Source organism: Podarcis liolepis (assembly GCF_965112155.1).
Source record: "Podarcis liolepis genome assembly, chromosome: 15".
In the NCBI taxonomy this organism is placed as follows: domain Eukaryota; kingdom Metazoa; phylum Chordata; class Lepidosauria; order Squamata; family Lacertidae; genus Podarcis; species Podarcis liolepis.
This window is the reverse complement of record NC_139566.1, coordinates 24,281,974-24,298,936: the sequence shown is the minus strand read 5'-3', so window position 1 is coordinate 24,298,936 and position 16,963 is coordinate 24,281,974. Positions and strand designations below refer to the sequence as shown.

Sequence of the window (16,963 nt, the reverse complement as noted above, 5' to 3'; positions counted from 1 at the left end):
GCTGCAGAAACAAGGATTTCATAATGTGCAAGGGCGGTAGCTGAGTGGCAGAACACCTGCTTGGCATACAGAAAGTCCCAGGATAGGGCTGGAAGTGTTCCCTGCCTGAAACACTGGAAAGCCAGTGCCAGTTAATGTAGACAATAATGAACTAGATGGAAAACGATGTCTTACTCAGTTTAAGACAGATTCCTATGTCTTAAGGATTTTAGCTTAGTGGTAGAGCATTTGCCTAACATGCATTAGGTCCCAAGTCTGATGCCAGACATATCCAGGTAGGGCTGAAATCCTGGTTCAGTGCCTGATATATCCAGGTTCCCTGCCTGAAATCCTGGAGAGCCATTGCCACCACCTCTGGTCACTTCTTTTTGCACTTCCACTGGTAAGCTCCCACCCCACCTTGAGACAGAGAAAAACTACAGGCATTTTGCTTTTCTAAGGGAGCTGCTGGATCCAACAGAATTTATCTGAGGTCTGAAAAGCACATGGAGCTGAAAGAGGCTGTGAGAAAGAACCTCACTCTTCCAACTTCCTCCTTCGGCTCTATGGGCTTTTCAAGGGAGAAAGAAGAAACCACCTTCACCTCACGACCAAGAGGAATGTGAATGTGGAGGGGAGTCTCATGTGCTTCATAGGTGGCAGGGGAAGACCTCAAGGGTCAAGGTCAAACAAAACCAGCACCTCCGAATGCTCACCTCCATTCGAGCCAAAGTCTGCATGTGCAAAGGGTGAGCCTTCAGGGGTTTTCCAAAGGCTTCCCTCTTGGTGGCATAATCCCTTGCCAGGGTGATCACTCTGGAGATGGAAGGCAATTTTTAGGTAATTAAATGCAAAGGTCACATGTGAGAAGATATGCCCCAAGGTCGCAAAGCCCACAGCTGTTGAGAGGAGTGACTAACCTGTGGCCTTCCAGATGTTGCTGGACTACAACTTGCACCAGCCCCAGCCAGCATGGCCAATGGTCAGAAATTATGGGAGCTGTAGTCTAACAACATCTGGAGTGTCTCAGGTTCCTCATTCTTCCTCTGTGTAGACTTCTGATTGAGGTAGCTAATTATAGCCCACAAGCAGTGGTTTTATTTGAGAGATAGTAAGTTACCATCTGCACCATACACTGTAAGTACATGTTTCTCCCAAAGGAATCCTGGGAACTGTAGTTTACTACCACAATTTGGAAACCAGGAGTTTCTTAACAGCATTTTCACAGCCAACCTCATCTTACTTTAATGCTTATTCAGACAGCAGCATGATTCAAAGAGCCATAATTAAGCCCAAGGGCCCAGTAGGTCTTAGGGAAAAGAACATGAATTACCTTCTCATGCACGCAACTGCATAAATGACATTGTGGATCCTAGTGATGGTCAGCATGTTTGCAATGGAAGCCACACCCCGGCCCTCTGCAGAGATCTGGAAGCATGAAGCAGAAAAAGCCAGAATAAGGTTAGTTAGCATGGTCTGTATTGCAATTTAGTAAAAGGGGAATCTATTTGCTTTCTCTCATGTTCTCCCTGGGGCATAAAAACCTATAATACCCTTTCCGCCTGCCCGTAACTCCTAAGCAGAGCAGTGGGAACTCTGCACAAATTCTTCAGTCAAGAAATACGTACACACAGTACAGTTGCATAGATACATATCTAGTCATTAGGAAGGGAAGAGCAGCTCATAGGGTATAAACAACAGGAATGGGGTGAGGGGGCAGCTCAGTAAGCAAAACAAACCTGAAACATGCTAACAAACGATTGATGCAATTCTTTGGTAAGGATCTGCATAACAGAAGCTGAAAGGGCATGAAGGCCAAGGAACGAATTTTCAAGGATGCCAGTGGTGGATGGGACCAAAGGCAAAAGTGATCATGGACAATAATCTACTTTTAACACACACACTTCTTTATTCTCCATCCAGACAAAGGCCATTATTGGAGTTCAAGGACACATTTCACACTGGCCCGAAAGGAAAAAAAAACCCTTGGGGTATAAAGTAGGGCCAGTAGGGTGTGTGGCCTGAGAAGTTTTAAGGCCCAGATAGAGAGACCTGGAGCACCGCATTTGGCCTCCAGGTCTGAGGTTCCCCATCTGTGAGGAGATTGTAAGGTAGAGGCCACAGAGTGCATTGGCCTGCTCTTAGTCTTCCTCTGAGTACCATAGTACTCCAGAAGGCATTGTTTAACAGTTTGATGCTGTTTCTTTTTCCTAGTAACTTGGTTTTCCTAAGGAGGCGGAAATTCTAATCCATGCTGCTTTGGCTGTTAGATTTCTGCTTCTGCACCTGCATGGCAGCTCCATGCATGGGCAAAATCCACAGAGAGCTGCCCTGCTCCAGAGCACCTTGCTTTCCTTTGTCTCATACCAGGGAAGTAGAATCTGAGCTTTGCAGGAAGTTTTCCTCCACACCTTTTTCTTTTTGCTCACCTTGAGTGACTTGGCTCCATTTAGGAGGAGCTCTGCGGTCGGCAGTTGCCTTGTGCCCAGCTTGTCTTTCAGCCGTTGTATCTCAATGCCATTCAGCTTCCCTTCCTCATCGCGCATCTTCAGGTAGAACAGAGACAGACCTTTGGAGCCCTGCAGCCGAGAATGCAAAGGTGAGAAACACTGACTGGTAACAAGGAGAATGGAGCTAGAATGAATACATTGTGCAATACATTAGTGCAGCAAGGGGAAACCTCCAGTCTGTGAACCAAATTAGGCCAGGCAAGGGTTCTCTTTGGCCTGTGAAGCTGTTTTCTGCAAACCAAGCCCACCTGATCCTCACCTGACACGTATGTGAAATGAGGATGTGGCAGGCAAAGACATGGCTGTAAGGGAACAATCAGGATCCTTAAAGTGTACTACGCTGGATAGTTTCTTGGCAAACAAGGTTTGCTGTCAGTGCTGATCAGCTGTTCGGTGATGATACAAGCTCTGCAGGGATTGGCTGTGCTACAGAGTTCTCTTTTTTTTATAAATTTTTTTTATTGGTTTTACAAAATTTTTTGAGACAATACAAACATAAAGAAAAGACATACAAACACGTATAAGTTCATAACCTTTTTTTCATAAACCATGTTTCTCCGACTTCCCCATACCTCCCCTTTCTGCATCCCAATGTCCAAAAGTTTTTAGCAACTCTAAATATATCCATCAGTCCTCTGTCCTCTTAATCTTTCCTTCAGCTTAATCTTATGTCGCTGTAACCCTTTCTTGCTCAAAACCTCGACATTCTAACATTCAACAAGTTTATAATAGTCCTTAAGGTAAACTTTAAATTTCTTCCATTCTTCTTCCGCCGTCTCCTTTCCCTGGTCGCGAATTCTGCCAGTCATCTCAGCTAATGTCATATAGTCCATCACTTTCATCTGCCATTCTTCCAAGGTGGGTAGATCTTGTGTCTTCCAGTACTTTGCGATAAGTATTCTTGCTGCTGTTGTAGCATACATAAAGAAAGTTCTGTCCTTCTTTGACACCAATTGGCCGACAATGCCCAAGAGAAAGGCCTCTGGTTTCTTAGGAAAAGTGCATTTAAGTACCTTTTTCATTTCATTATATATCATTTCCCAGAAAGCCTTAATCTTCGGGCACGTCCACCAAAGGTGATAAAAAGTACCTTCAGTCTCTTTACACTTCCAACATTTATTAACAGGCAAATGATAAATTTTTGCTAGCTTGACTGGGGTCATGTACCACCTGTAGATCATTTTCATGATATTTTCCTTTAAGGCATTACATGCCGTAAATTTAATACCGGTGTTCCACAACCATTCCCAGTCAGCAAACATAATGTTATGGCCAATGTCCTGTGCCCACTTAATCATAGCCAATTTAACTGTTTCATCTTGTGTATTCCATTTCAGCAGCAAATTATACATTCTTGACAAGTTCTTAGTATTGGGTTCTAACAGTTCAGTCTCTAATTTAGATTTTTCCACCTGAAAGCCAATTTTTCTGTCCTGTTTAAAAATCTCCATTATTTGGTAATACTGAAGCCAGTCTTGTACCTTAGGTTTCAATTTCTCATGACTTTGTAGTTTCAATTTATCTGCTTCCTGTTCCAAGATTTCCCAATACTTCGGCCATCCGACCTCCATATTGAGTTTCTTCACTGCCTTAGCCTCCAAGGGTGACAACCATCTAGGGGTTTTATTTTCCAACAAATCTTTATATCTTATCCAAACATTAAACAATGCTTTTCTGACAATATGATTTTTAAAGGCCCTATGCACCTTGATTTTATCATACCATAGATATGCATGCCAACCAAATGCATTATTAAAACCTTCCAAGTCCAAAATGTCTGTGTTCTCGAGGAGCATCCACTCTTTCAGCCAGCAAAACGCTGCTGCTTCATAGTACAATTTTAAGTCTGGCAGGGCAAAAAGCCCAGAATTAAATTGAAAATACTGACAGATGCTAAAGAAAGAGGGGGATTTGCCCTGCCGGACTTAAAATTGTGCTACAGAGTTCTCAGAGCATCTTAGTGCAGCTGATTCCTGCCCAAAGGGGGTCTTGCTATAAGCGCTGATCAGCTGATTAACACAGCAAGGCCCAATGGATCATGTGATGTTAGGTGAGGGGCAGGTAAGTGGCCCCAACGCCTGTCAAAATGGCCAGTGAAGGACCCTGTTTCTCACCCCACTTCAACATTACTGATTACTGCTTCTGAGCTGGTCCTTCAGTTTCCCCAGTTAGGAATCTGACCTGCTGTATTTGTCCATCAGCAGTCATGCTCCTTGCCAGTGTCAAAGTTATATCTGAATCGGTGGCCGAAGTAAACCATTTCAAGCCATGGAGACTGTAGCTGCCATCAGGGAGTTCCAGGGCTACTGTCTCTGTGCCACTAGCTGCAAGAAAAGAACACCCAGTCTTAGCTGCTGCTGATCTTCACAAATAACCAGCACTGGCTTCAAGCTGAAGAAAAAGCAACATTATCATTCAGCAGTGTAGCGAAAAAAGAAGTTGGCACCTCAGTAACTTTGGGAAAAGGTCATGGCACCTGCTTCATATGCAGAAGTTCCCAGGATCAAACCCCAGCATTTCTAGGTAGCGCTGGCAAAGACCCCTGCCCCAAGCCCTGGACAAAAGCTGCCAGTCTGTGTAGATAATACTGACTCTGTATAAGGCAGCTTCCTATGTTCCTAAGGTGAAACTTAAGCAATAGGAAAACTTAAGCAGCTACAATGTTTGCAATCCATAGGATTGGTTATATATTACCTACCCACCAGCAATGTTGCCATGGTGATTACTATGGGCCTGGCGTATGTGACATAATGATGATAATAATAATAATTTATTATTCATACCCCGCCCATCACGCTGGGTTTCCCCAGAAGCCTGCGGATAGATCTGAGTTCAAGTTTCACAGAATCACATGAGAAAGCATTAGAAACTATCAAATTTTATTCATATAGTCATGGTGGTCCTGTGAGTTAATTGAATTTTTAAACTGTGAGACTGCACATGCTTAGAGTATTATCTTTCTTATTACCAGGTTGGTAAACTGTTTTTCATTTGTTCATTTTTCTTTTCCATTAGAAATGTGGAAGCAGTTAAAAGCATGGAATGGAAGAGGTGTTGGGGTGGTGGGAGAAATGTTAATTGTGCATTTCACAACAGGCGTTCTACACATGGCCATCTAAATGTCCTCTCTCCATGCCTCAACAAACCATTAGGCTGTTGGTGTAACATTATCTAACTGCACCACTACTCATTTCTAAATGCATTTTGTATTGCACTCTGTGTCAGACTTCCCACTTTGGGGCAGACTTACCAACATCAGAGCCCCCTCTGCGTTCAGTCATCCACTGGCCAGAAGTCCAGAATTTGGCATGGTCACGTGATGTCAAGTGGATAAAAACTTCTTTGAGGGGTTTGGGGATACCCAAGGACTGTTGGGAGTTGCAGGAAACAGAAGGGAGAAAGAACAACAAACAGGATTTCCTCTCCTGGTTCCTTCCACAGCAGCCCAAAGCTCCTTTGTCCTGTCATTTGTTGCTCCTCCCTTTTTATTTTTCTGCATGCTTTGGGAGGCCAGGTGGGAGGAGAGCTGGTCTCAGCAGGACTCCCTGAATTCTTCAGCAGCCTGCCTCATTTCTGTCTCCTGGCCCCATTCCTCTGACACCTCTGAGGCTCGGCTGCCTTCCGCCACAGCCTATTCCTGCTCACCAAACATGTTGCTTATTCAGCTTTCAACACTTTCCTCTGACCCTGCATCATTGTCCTATCACAAATGCCCTGGTTCTGAGCCTTCTTTGCCTGGTGGTTCCCTTGCTGGTGCCTCCCACCACTCCTCTGCATCCAACCAGTCCATGACAGTCTGGCCAGGGCCTGGGTGAGCTGCAAAGTCAGGCAAGGGAAGTTTCCCACAGAGGTCTTACACAACAACACACTATGGTGCCCTGTAGGCTCAGAGCCCAGTGTGGTAGAACCAGTTGCGCTGCCAAAGATCTGCCTCTGAGATAATGACCAAAAGGTTTTTTCAGCAGATCTGGATGATATGCTTCACTTTGGATCTAATCAGAGCCAGGATGCCACTCCCAATCTGGCCTTATTAGGGAAGGCCTTGGGGAACTGAGGAATATGTCTTATATAGACCATTAGCCTAGCTCAGTATGAGTCTAGCAGCTCTCCAAGGTTTGTAAATAATAGTGTTGTGCATAGGGGTTTTGTTTTTTGGTAAGGGGAACTTATGGGGAGGGCGTTTTACTTTGGTAGCTGCATTCCAGAAATGAACCCCCAACTTAGTCTAATTCAGAGCAAGGCAATATAGTGATCTACCTGCTGAGCACTGACTTGTGATCTCACCTCTATTACTTTTGCTGCTCCATCAGTCATGGCCAGAGGAGCTAAAAAAGTACCAGAAGAAGGTGCAAAAAGGTAAAGTTTGGCAATCTGATGAACGCGGCTGTGGAAGGAGAAACAAAGCCTTGCTGAATTTAGAAATACCAAGAGAAAAATATATTTGCTATAGAGAGATCTCAGCTGGATTATAGCTACACAAGAACACAAGAAGAGCTTGGCTAAAGACCTATCAGGTCGGCACTCTGTTCTCATAGCGGCCAACTAGATGCCTCAATGAGAAGCTCATAAGCAGAACATGAGTACGACAGCAGTCTTCCCACTTCCAATTCCCAGCAAATGGGGTTCAGAGGCATACTACCTTCAACAGTGGAGGCAGAACATAGCCATCGTAGCTACTAGCCATTGATAGTAGCTTTACATGAATTTGCCTTGCTGATTCTTAAAGCCATCAAAATTGGTGGCCAATCATTACATGCTGTGGGAGTTCTACTGTAGGAGTTCTTTCATCTAGAAAAGTGTCACTATCCCCACTGTAGGGACATTTCATTTTGAATGGCACTGGAGGTATATGGACATGTTCGCCGCACTGAAGTGTGGCCCACTGAGTCTGAAGGTGTCAACTATATTTGTACCTCCAGTTAGAGTATCTCCTCTCATAAGCCTCAGCAATCAGCCCCTCCTCAGCCGAGATCTCCTTCATCCTCTTCCAGGCTGGGCAGGTGATAATTTCATCCACACGCCGCCCCCAGGCATCAAACTGCTTAAGTTGTGGAGGGTTTAACTCACAGTCGCGTCCCAGGAGATCAATTTCATCCTTCACTCGAGCCCCAAACTGTTCAAGGTCCAAACTTACATCAGCAAACACCTGCAAAGTAAAAGAATGTGTGCAGATGGACAAGTATGTACCGGTATGTATGTATGTATGTATGTATGTATGTATGTATGTATAAATAAAAAATAAAATAAAATAAAAACAAACCAAAACATCACAGCAAGCAGAACATAAAACAAAGTATTGGGCTCCCTGTTTGACCTCACCTGTCTCTTGTACTGATCCTTTTAAACTGAGTATTATGTACTGCTGTTATTTGAAATGTGCTTATGTTATAAAGAATCAACCCCACTGCCTGTACTTTTGGACTTTACTCCAAAACATGGCTTGGGAGACTGTCTTGCACTTAAAAAAATTACTACTTAATAACTGCACATACATAATGACCCATACATAGTTCACTTTTCACCTGCTTCAACTAGCAAGGTTTGTTTTTAACTGTGGACAGCAGCTTGGGAACAGGGCAAACTGCTGGCTTCTTGCATAACTCCTAAGCAAAGAACAAACACCCATTTGATTTTTAAATCAGTGGAGGGCAAGATACTTTGCTGTGACTTAAGGGAAGAGCATCTGCTTTGCAGACAAAAGGTCCCTAGTTCAATCCCCAATGGTGGCTCCAGGTAGGGCTGGGAAAGGTTCCCTGTCCAAACCATTGGAGAGCTGTTGCCAGTCAAATATAGACAATACTGAGCTAGATAGGCCAATTGGTTTGATTCAGTGGAAGGTACCTTCCTATGTAGGGTCAAGTAACACACGTGAGAGAACAGGACCTTTAGCAACATGCAAAAGATAGTGGTGGCTTGTGCAGTGGTCCTTGGTATAGGAATAGGAATTTTACTAACCTGTCTCTATTTCCATTTGTGAAATATTGGAGGGTATTCAAGGACAGCTTTGGAATTCAGTGTAGGCTGCTACATTTGGATGAATGGGGTGCTGCCCTAAGAGTTTCAGTCTTGCTTTTTTAAAAATCAGAGGAAGTAATCAAATCCATGTAAATTATGTGTGCAAACGAGCTGAGATTCTTGCATTGTAGGGGGTTGGATGAGATTACCCTTGGAGTCCCTTCTAATTCTACAATTCTGGGAGTCTTTAGATGTCACAGAACATTTTGTGTGTGCATGTGCATGCATTAAATATATATCTGTGTGTCTATGTATATAATAGGATATATAAAATACAGACCTCAGTGGGTAGCTGTGATTTCAAGTAATCCTGAAGAAAAGTATCTTCCAGGTATGGATTTCCAATCCTAGGCTGTTCTTGACAAAAGACCCCAATTTCTTTCCTGGCAAAAAGCTCCCTTGGGTGCTGTGAGGAGCATTTTTGATCCATGGGCTTATTTGGATACTGTCGCAACAGGACTCCCACCAGCAACAAGATGGAGCAAAATGGAAGCCCAGAACAAAAGAAGACGCTAACTTTTACTAGTTACTAATCCCCCAAACTACACCCTGAAGACTACATCACAGCTACATCACAAAAAGGAGGGGTTGAGGGAGGAGTTGTGGTGGTAACCTGAGTGTCCTGTCACCTGGCTGGCTCCTCCTTTCCCCCCCTCCCCATGAGTACTTTCCACGTGACAAAGGGGAGCTTGCAGTTTCCTGCCCCCAGAGGGAAGAGCTGATCATTGTCCTTTGTTCCAGTCCGTGCTGAATCCACTCCCATATGCAAGTTCTTTGTGATCTTGATGGTCGTCTGTCTAGGACCATCAGGGTTGGCATAGCAACTGGGCAGGGCTCCTGTGTATGTGCTGGTATGCTCAAGGGATTATGGCTGGCCTTGTATCAAACCTTCCCCATTTTGTAGCCCTTCCTTCATGGAGTAAAATAAAAGTGGAACAGTGCAGATCCGATGTATGGTTGATTTTCTATGAATTTATAACAGAAGCGTAACGTAATGTTTTGTGTGTGTGTGTGTGTGTGTGTGTGTGTGTGTTTGTGTGTGAAGTTTGTACAAACTGAATGATTTGGGGGGGGGGGTCCTGCGACAGGCTCCACTTACTGATTCCAGCCTTTGGAAAACGCGATTCGCCTCTTGCCCCAAGCTTTGCACTTTTGATTCCCTGCTTGCCCTAAGCTTTGCAACCAAACTTCGCAGTTTGACAGCTTCGGCTTGCAAGGCGTCCACATGGCCAACTTGCCAAAATAAATAAACAAACCAGAAGCCAAAAAGCAAACCAAAAGCGGCCGGAGAAAGAACCTATCGGGCGCGTTTGTTTCGCCTTGAGCTACCTCCCCCTTCTAACAACATGATTAAAAAGTTCAGTAAAGGCGGAAGCCGAAAGGGGGGCGATCCTGCGTGCATAAACAAGTTTAGAAAGAGACAGCTCCTCTGCGGGCCAGGAGGCCAATTGCCTCAGAGGTATGGCTGGGGTTTGCATAAAAAGAAAAGAAAAACGAATCTCTTTCCCTTGCGCAAGCAGCCGGCAGGATGAGGTCGGCGAGCAACGCCGAAAGGAGACCTTGCAAAGCACCGATCTGAAGGTTTCCCCAACTTCGGCAAAAGGAGGAGGAAAAGGAAACAGCGGAGCAGACTCCCTCTCTCCACCCGATTCACCTTCATTTGCACGAAAATAGGAAGCTCCCTTCTACAACTAAGTCAGCGCATTGGTACTGGTACTGTATTGTCAACAAGCCCTGGCAGGTATCGCTCTCCAGGTTTTCAGGCAGGGAGTCTCTCCTCGCCCTTGCCTGGAGATAGGTGCTTTTTAGCCACTGAACCCGGATTCATGCTTCAATATGAAACCAACAACATGACTAAAGAGGTTCAGGAAAGGAGGTTCCAGTAAAGGCGGAATAACAGGTTCCAGTAAAGGCGGAATAAGAAACAGGGACTACGACGCCTCCTGCCTAAACCAGTTTAGAAGCAGAGGCATGGCTGGAGGCGGGAACTGGGGCTTCTAACAAAACAAAGGACCCCTTTCCCTTCGGCAAGTAGCCGGCATGACGAGCCTGAATGGGACCTTGGAAAGGGCCGGCACCTATTGAAGGTTTCGGGGAAAGATTGGAGGAGGAGGAGGAGGAGGAAGCAGCGGAGCTGGCGCAGCAGATTCCCTCCCTCGACCCGAGCCAACTTTATTTGCAAGATAATAGGAAGCTGCCCCTTGGTCCATCGAGCTCAGTATTGTCCACAAACCCTGGCAGCAATCGCTCTCCAGGTTTTCAGGCAGCGAGTCTCTCCCAGCCCAGCCTTTGGAGATAGATGCTTTGAGGCACTGAACCCGGATTAATGCTTTAATATGAAACTAAACGGCCAGAGATTTTCCCTCAGACGGAGGTCCCCCGCCTCAGGTGAAATAGAATCCTACCCGTTACCCGCCTAAATTCAACGGTCGACTCTGACGCTCTCCTCAGGCGGGCACTGAATTTAGGCGGGAAGCGGGCAGGATTCTATTCGACCTGAAGGGAAGCTCCGTCTCAGGGAAATTGTGGCTTTCCCTTCCGCCGTCGCAAAACTCCCCCAGATATATAGGGAAAGAGGGAAACAAATGTCCCCAGTACTTGCCCCAACTTCGAGATAGCCTACAGCCTAATTAGAGGTCTGGAGAGGCTCAGTTTCTTCTCAGTTTGAAAATAGCCCTCCTCTGATCTGATCCTCAAGGGAAACGCGCTCTGCACTTGCTCAGGGACACTTCAGCTGCCCTTCACGCGTTGCAGGGGCCGCTTAGTATTCATTTCTTAAATTTATAATCCTGCCCTTCATTGCAAATGAGTCCAGGGAGGCAAACACTTCTGTAATAAAACAATACAATTAACGACTAAACAAACAAAAAAAGAACTTCCAAAAGCAGTTAAAAAACCTGTGGAGAAATTCACCTGCTCTCACAGCTAAACAGGGATTGTGTCCAACTTAAGTCCTGCTCAGGGTAAACCCGTGGGATTTTATTGATTTAAATGAGTCACACCCACTAACTTATTGTATGGTACATACAGTGTATGTATAATTGTTGGAAACCACTTGGATATTGTTATGAGTATATACACATTTATTAAAAATAAATAACCCTCAGGGGTCAGCAAACTTTATCAGCAGGGGGCCAGTCCACTGTCCCTCAGACTTTGTGGGGGGCTGGACTATATTTTGGGGGGGAGATGAATGAATTCCTATGCCCCACAAATAACCCAGAGATGCATTTTAAATGAAAGCACACATTCTATTAATGTAAAAACACGCCGATTCCCGGACTTCTGCGGGCCGGATCCGGCCCCTGGGTCTTAGTTTGCCTACCCATGCACTGGATAAACAGGAAAGTTTTGAATTACTTTTAAAGGTTGCAGACAGACACACCTCACTAGGGAGGGCATCATGGGCATAACCGGGGGGGCAGCTGTTCCCCCCTCAAAAAATCAGTACAAATCAATACAAATATGAGGTTCTATCCCCCACTAACAAAAGTTTGCCTCCCCTAACAAAATCCTGCTCCTCAAGAACAATCCTGGCTACACCCATGGAGGGCAATCCTTGGTTTACTGAGGAGCTCCGGAAAATGAAGCGGGATCTCAGACGGCTAGAGCAAGTAAGGCAACGGACTTGTGACGGAGCCTCAAGAACATCTTATAGGACGCTTATGAAAGCCTGTCAGATGGCTATGAAAGCTGCTAAGAAATCCTACTTTGCAGCTTCCATTGCATCCGCTAGCTCTCGCCCGGCACAACTTTTTAGAATAATTAGGTCAATAACGTCCTTAGGAGGACAACCAAATTTAAGCACAAATAAGACCCACAGCTGTGAGGCATTCGCGAGCTTTTTTGCAGAGAAAGTCCTGTTGCTCCACCGTGACCTCCCTGCCAATTTAGATACAGTGACTGAACTGGAGGCCCCTCGACTGACTTCAGGTCCAGTGTTGGACCATTTCGATCGAATACTCCCTGCTGATGTGGATAGATTCCTCCAAGTTGGTAGGCCCACCACCTGCCTCCTTGATCCGTGCCCGTCTTGGCTGTTTAGGGAGTGTCCAGATGTTGCGCGGACCCCCCTGGTTGAAATTATCAATTTGTCCCTTGACACGGGGACATTCCCAGGGGAAGGAAGCAGTGGTATGTCCACTCTTAAAGAAAACTTCATTAGATCCCTTAGACCTATCCAATTACCGCCCAGTTTCAAATCTTCCATAACTGGGTAAGGTAATTGAGAGAGCAGTTGCTGAACAGCTTGGTAGGTTTCTGGAGGAAACATCGGCTTTAGATCCATTTCAGTCCGGTTTCCGTCCTGGTTTTGGGACCGAGACGGCTCTGGTTGCCCTAACAGATGATCTCCGTAGACAACTGGATCAAGGTGGGTCAGGACTGGTGATCCTTTTAGATTTGTCAGCAGCCTTTGACATGGTCGATCATGATCTTCTGGACCACCGCCTTGCAGACGTGGGGATACAGGGCATAGCTCATAACTGGCTGTGCTCTTTTATCTCTGGTCGGGGACAGAGAGTGGCACTAGGGAGGAAATGTTGTCGCGCCACTCCTTGGTGTGTGGAGTGCCGCAGGGCGTAATTCTCTCCCCGATGCTTTTTAACATCTTTATGCGCCCCCTTGCCCAGATTATCCGGAGCTTTGGGCTGGGCTGTCACCAATATGCTGATGACACTCAGCTCTATCTGCTGATGGATGGCCACACCGACTCGGCCCCGAACACACTGACCAGATGCTTGGAAGCTGTGGCTGGATGGTTTCGTGGGAACCGATTGAAACTAAATCCTTTGAAGACAGAGGTCCTATGGCTGGGTCGGGATGGCATGGGGATGAGGGACCAACTCCCTTCTCTTGCGGGGGCCCAATTAGTGCCATAGCCTTCCATTAAGAGTTTGGGTGTAATCCTTGACACTTCCCTTTCCATGGAGTGTGGGGAAGAGCATCATCTCTCCCCTGCCTTAGGAATTTATCAAGAGTTCTCACCCACATTCATACCTAAGGTTTTGAGTGGTGGCAAAAAATATGAGACCTGAACTTCTGACATGGCTGAGTGTTTTATCACGAGTGGCCAGAGGTTCTTGCTGTGAACATAAAAATTTTGCTTGTGTAATATCTTTCTTGGAATAGCATTCATTTAACTTCTGTCAGGAACTGAATGATCTTGGTGCCAGCAGCTGTATGGTCCCCCAATCATAGAATGGTAGAATTGTAGAGTTGGAAGGGATCCCAATGGTAATCTAGTCCAACCCCCTGCAATGCAGGAATCTTTTTGCCCAACCTGGGGCTCAAACCTGGAAGACTATACAATTCTTTATAATATAATTATATATTGGCAATTCCTCCCAAAAATGCCCAAAGTTGCAAACATCAAAACATTAAAGCAATGCAATTTAAAATAAAATTTTAAAAAACACATATAAAATAATTAAATGCAAAACATTTTAAAGATGTCACTAAAGCCTAATTTCAAGATTGCCATGGCCAGCATCTTTTATCCATCAAATGCCTTGGGTAACCAGGAATGTGTTTCAGGGGAAAGTTAAAGTCAGTAATGAGGAAGACAGGTGCATCTCACCCAAGAGGGCAATTCTGCGACTGGGGAACCACCACTGAGAAGGCCCTGTCATGGGTCAGCACCAGCCAGGTGGGAGTCGGTTATAGCTCTGCCAACAAGGCCTCCCTTACCAATGAAGCACCCCAGCCTTTTTTAGTGGATTTGCTTGTCTCAAACCTTCTCACTAACTTGTTTTGTTTCCAGTCAAGCAGCAGCACCAATAGGCTCCATGCCCCCCCACGTTCTTTTAGAAAAATATTCCTGGGCTTACTCTGCCAGTTTAGCACCTGGCCTGTGCTCTTCCTTTTACACTGCATTTTCTGCTTTGAGCAAATGTTTAAATCAACTCATAGACAGAGGTCCTCTGCTTTGTGCTGAAGTCTGTTAGAACATGAGCTTTGGAGAATGTTGGAAATGTCCCATTCAATTTCTTCATCTTCTAGCTGTGTCAAGACTTCTTAGCTGAGAAGGCTTCCAAAGAACAAGTAGGAGCCGATTTTGAGATTTGATCCATCTTGAGACAGTGTGTGCCATGTCCATTTCCTCAATAGTTAAATTGTGTTTCCCAGTCTGATTTCTGTGGCACGCTTTATATTAAAATCAGAGGCATGTGCCTCATATCTCCCCACCACCACAAAAAAAACCCCAACCACCATCACCACCAACAACAAAAAACCCAAACCAGTTTATTTTCTACAATAAGAAATGATGTTTCTCAGTGGAGGCCATGCACTGTGTTTCTGCACGTGTTCTCGCCATGCCTACTGATTGGAGGAAGGTGGGTCCGAAGAAAGATACCATGCAGAGATGCAGCAGGGACAGCCTCTTCCATTGCTGGGCTATTTGTTGGGCTCACAGGGGCCATTTAACTTCATTTCTCACAGCACACTAACATTTTTTGTTTAAAACATAGCTGTATATTACCTTCTTTCAGGCTAGCAGGAAAATACAGTGGTCTCACCTTGCCATTTCTGGGGGGGAAACCACAAATCCTCTGATTTAGTCTCCCCTCTGAGCTTTTTCTCCCCTCCTTGCAGGGACCCTGACCATGTTGATCAGACTTGGTGAGCATTTGGAACAGCCTCTGTTGTCTGCTTGCACTTCTCCAATAACCTCTTCAAACTAACCTTTGACTCCCTGCCCTGCACTCCTCTTGCCCATAAATCGTTACACCAAAGATGAATGGTAGCAGCCCAGTTGGATATTGAGGTCTGTGGGCCTCTTTTCACGTTCTACTAATAAGACTTTTTGTTTCATACTGCATACTGCAACTTTGGCTAACATGCAAGTGGCTTATCTGCAATGAGTATTTCAATTATAAGAGCAGGCAATTTCTGTGTATTGAGTGCTAGCATCCGGTTTGGTGGAGTGGAGACCCCCTGTATCGCTGCAGCTTACCTGCTAGAGCTGCAGCAAAGGCAATGTGTCCACCCTGCCCTGGCCCCATCCAGGTAAGCTGCAGTGACACCAGTGTCAGGAGGACAGCTCTAATCCTCCACACCTGCCACCACTGGTATATAGAAACCAACACATTATTTTGGCCTTTTTCCGTTGAATTTGGTATTACAGAGAGCTGGCAGCTGTTGGGGAGTTCTTGAGCAGTACACGGAGAGAACCTTACCAATCACTTCTGAAATAGCACAAGAGTGAAAAAAGCCTTAATTGTGGGCTAATGGGCACTGAGTGAGGGGCAAGGCAGCATGAGCATTAGGGTCTCCTCTGCTAGCCAGGTGGAGTCCCTGAGAAGGAACATGACTTTGACACTGAGGGCCAAGAGTCTGGCAAAAATCCTGAAATGCATATAAGAACCTGCTCAGGGACTAAGTGATCCCTTTGCGTGAGATTTGAACAGATATACCCAGGCAGAAAATTCCACAGATAGTCTCTTTTGCACAATGTCCAGGAGTTTCTCTTGAAAGGAAATATTTAGTCTTCTTTTGGCAGCTAGGTTGGGCTGTGAACCCTCACCCTTTCAGAATCTTCACTGTGAGGGCATTTGAATGGCTTTTTCATAGAGTGGTCTGTCTTCACTGCCTTGTTGTTTTTGTGGGATGTAAACACAGGAGCAGTCAATGACAACATTCCTAGAGTGTACATGTTAGAACATGGGGAGGGATGTCTGTCCAGCAAGTAGGTAAACTTCCTGGGGACGGACTTCCTCCGCATGTGACCAGAGGTGGGTGTGGCCTCACCTGTGCAGGTAATGACAAAAGCACAGGGCAGGCAGCCATCTCTCTCTCTCTGCCATTTTCCTTCGATGAGGAAGCATGTAAAGATGCCCTCTTGGCTCTCAGCTAAGAGAGGAGATAAGGTCTATCTTGCAACAAGATAGATTCTAAGTATATGTAACTTTTTAAGCCTGTCTGCCGTCTGGGATCATATTGTGAACAGATCGTGAGTAAACTCTTTATACTTTTATAAAGACTGTGTTGTGTCTTGTATTTTAAGAGGGAACAAAGGGGAAATTACCAGAGTAATTATTATAGAGGTTCTAGCGAACCTGTGCACACGTTACCGTTGCGAACTTAAAGGGGAATGTCTATAAACTCTGCTGATATTTTGGGAACTTGTTAGCACAAGTTGGATAAGGATATAATTAGCCAATATATCCTCTCCCGCACCCCAGAACATTCCCACAGTTTTCACTCCTGTTCTCTCTGATAGCAGTGTTTATTGGAGTCCATAAGAAGACTTCCAAATCACCAGCCCAAGTCTAGCCCTGAGTGAGTGATATCTAGAGGTTGCTTTGCCATGCTAGAAATATGAAAGTTTGTGAGATGAAAAATGGGGGTTTCCCTTTGCTTGTTACATCAACAGTTAAAGAAAAACCACACCTGGCACGAACTCTTTATATAAAGCCAGTTGCCTCCTATCTCCCACTATTAAGCTACTGGAGAAGAGC

The 16,963-nt window shown here is 45.3% G+C and overlaps 2 protein-coding genes across 4 annotated transcripts in view; one reads left to right on the top strand and one right to left on the bottom strand.

Moving 5' to 3' along the window:
• Positions 1-16,963, bottom strand: part of LOC310694870 (acyl-CoA dehydrogenase family member 11-like) — a 31,598-nt gene that overhangs the window by 6,581 nt on the left and 8,054 nt on the right. Inside the window, exons 1-8 of one of the 3 annotated variants that reach the window (XM_083478644.1) lie at positions 8,785-8,956; positions 7,403-7,635; positions 6,774-6,873; positions 5,740-5,857; positions 4,671-4,813; positions 2,409-2,558; positions 1,313-1,407; positions 696-795 (exon numbers count right to left, since the gene is read on the bottom strand). In XM_083478644.1, the coding sequence (XP_083334770.1) occupies positions 696-795; positions 1,313-1,407; positions 2,409-2,558; positions 4,671-4,813; positions 5,740-5,857; positions 6,774-6,873; positions 7,403-7,635; positions 8,785-8,934 (1,089 nt within the window). In that variant the 5' untranslated portion in view covers positions 8,935-8,956. Of the gene's footprint in view, positions 1-695; positions 796-1,312; positions 1,408-2,408; positions 2,559-4,670; positions 4,814-5,739; positions 5,858-6,773; positions 6,874-7,402; positions 7,636-8,444; positions 8,716-8,784; positions 8,957-16,963 lie in introns of those variants that run through there. The other 2 variants (XM_083478646.1, XM_083478645.1) reach the window with 2 other exon arrangements.
• Positions 10,140-16,963, top strand: part of HORMAD2 (HORMA domain containing 2) — a 95,037-nt gene continuing 88,213 nt past the window's right edge. The window contains exon 1 of the mRNA XM_083478810.1: positions 10,140-10,366. The gene's annotated coding sequence lies outside the window, so the exon portion shown is untranslated. The remainder of the gene's footprint in view (positions 10,367-16,963) is intronic.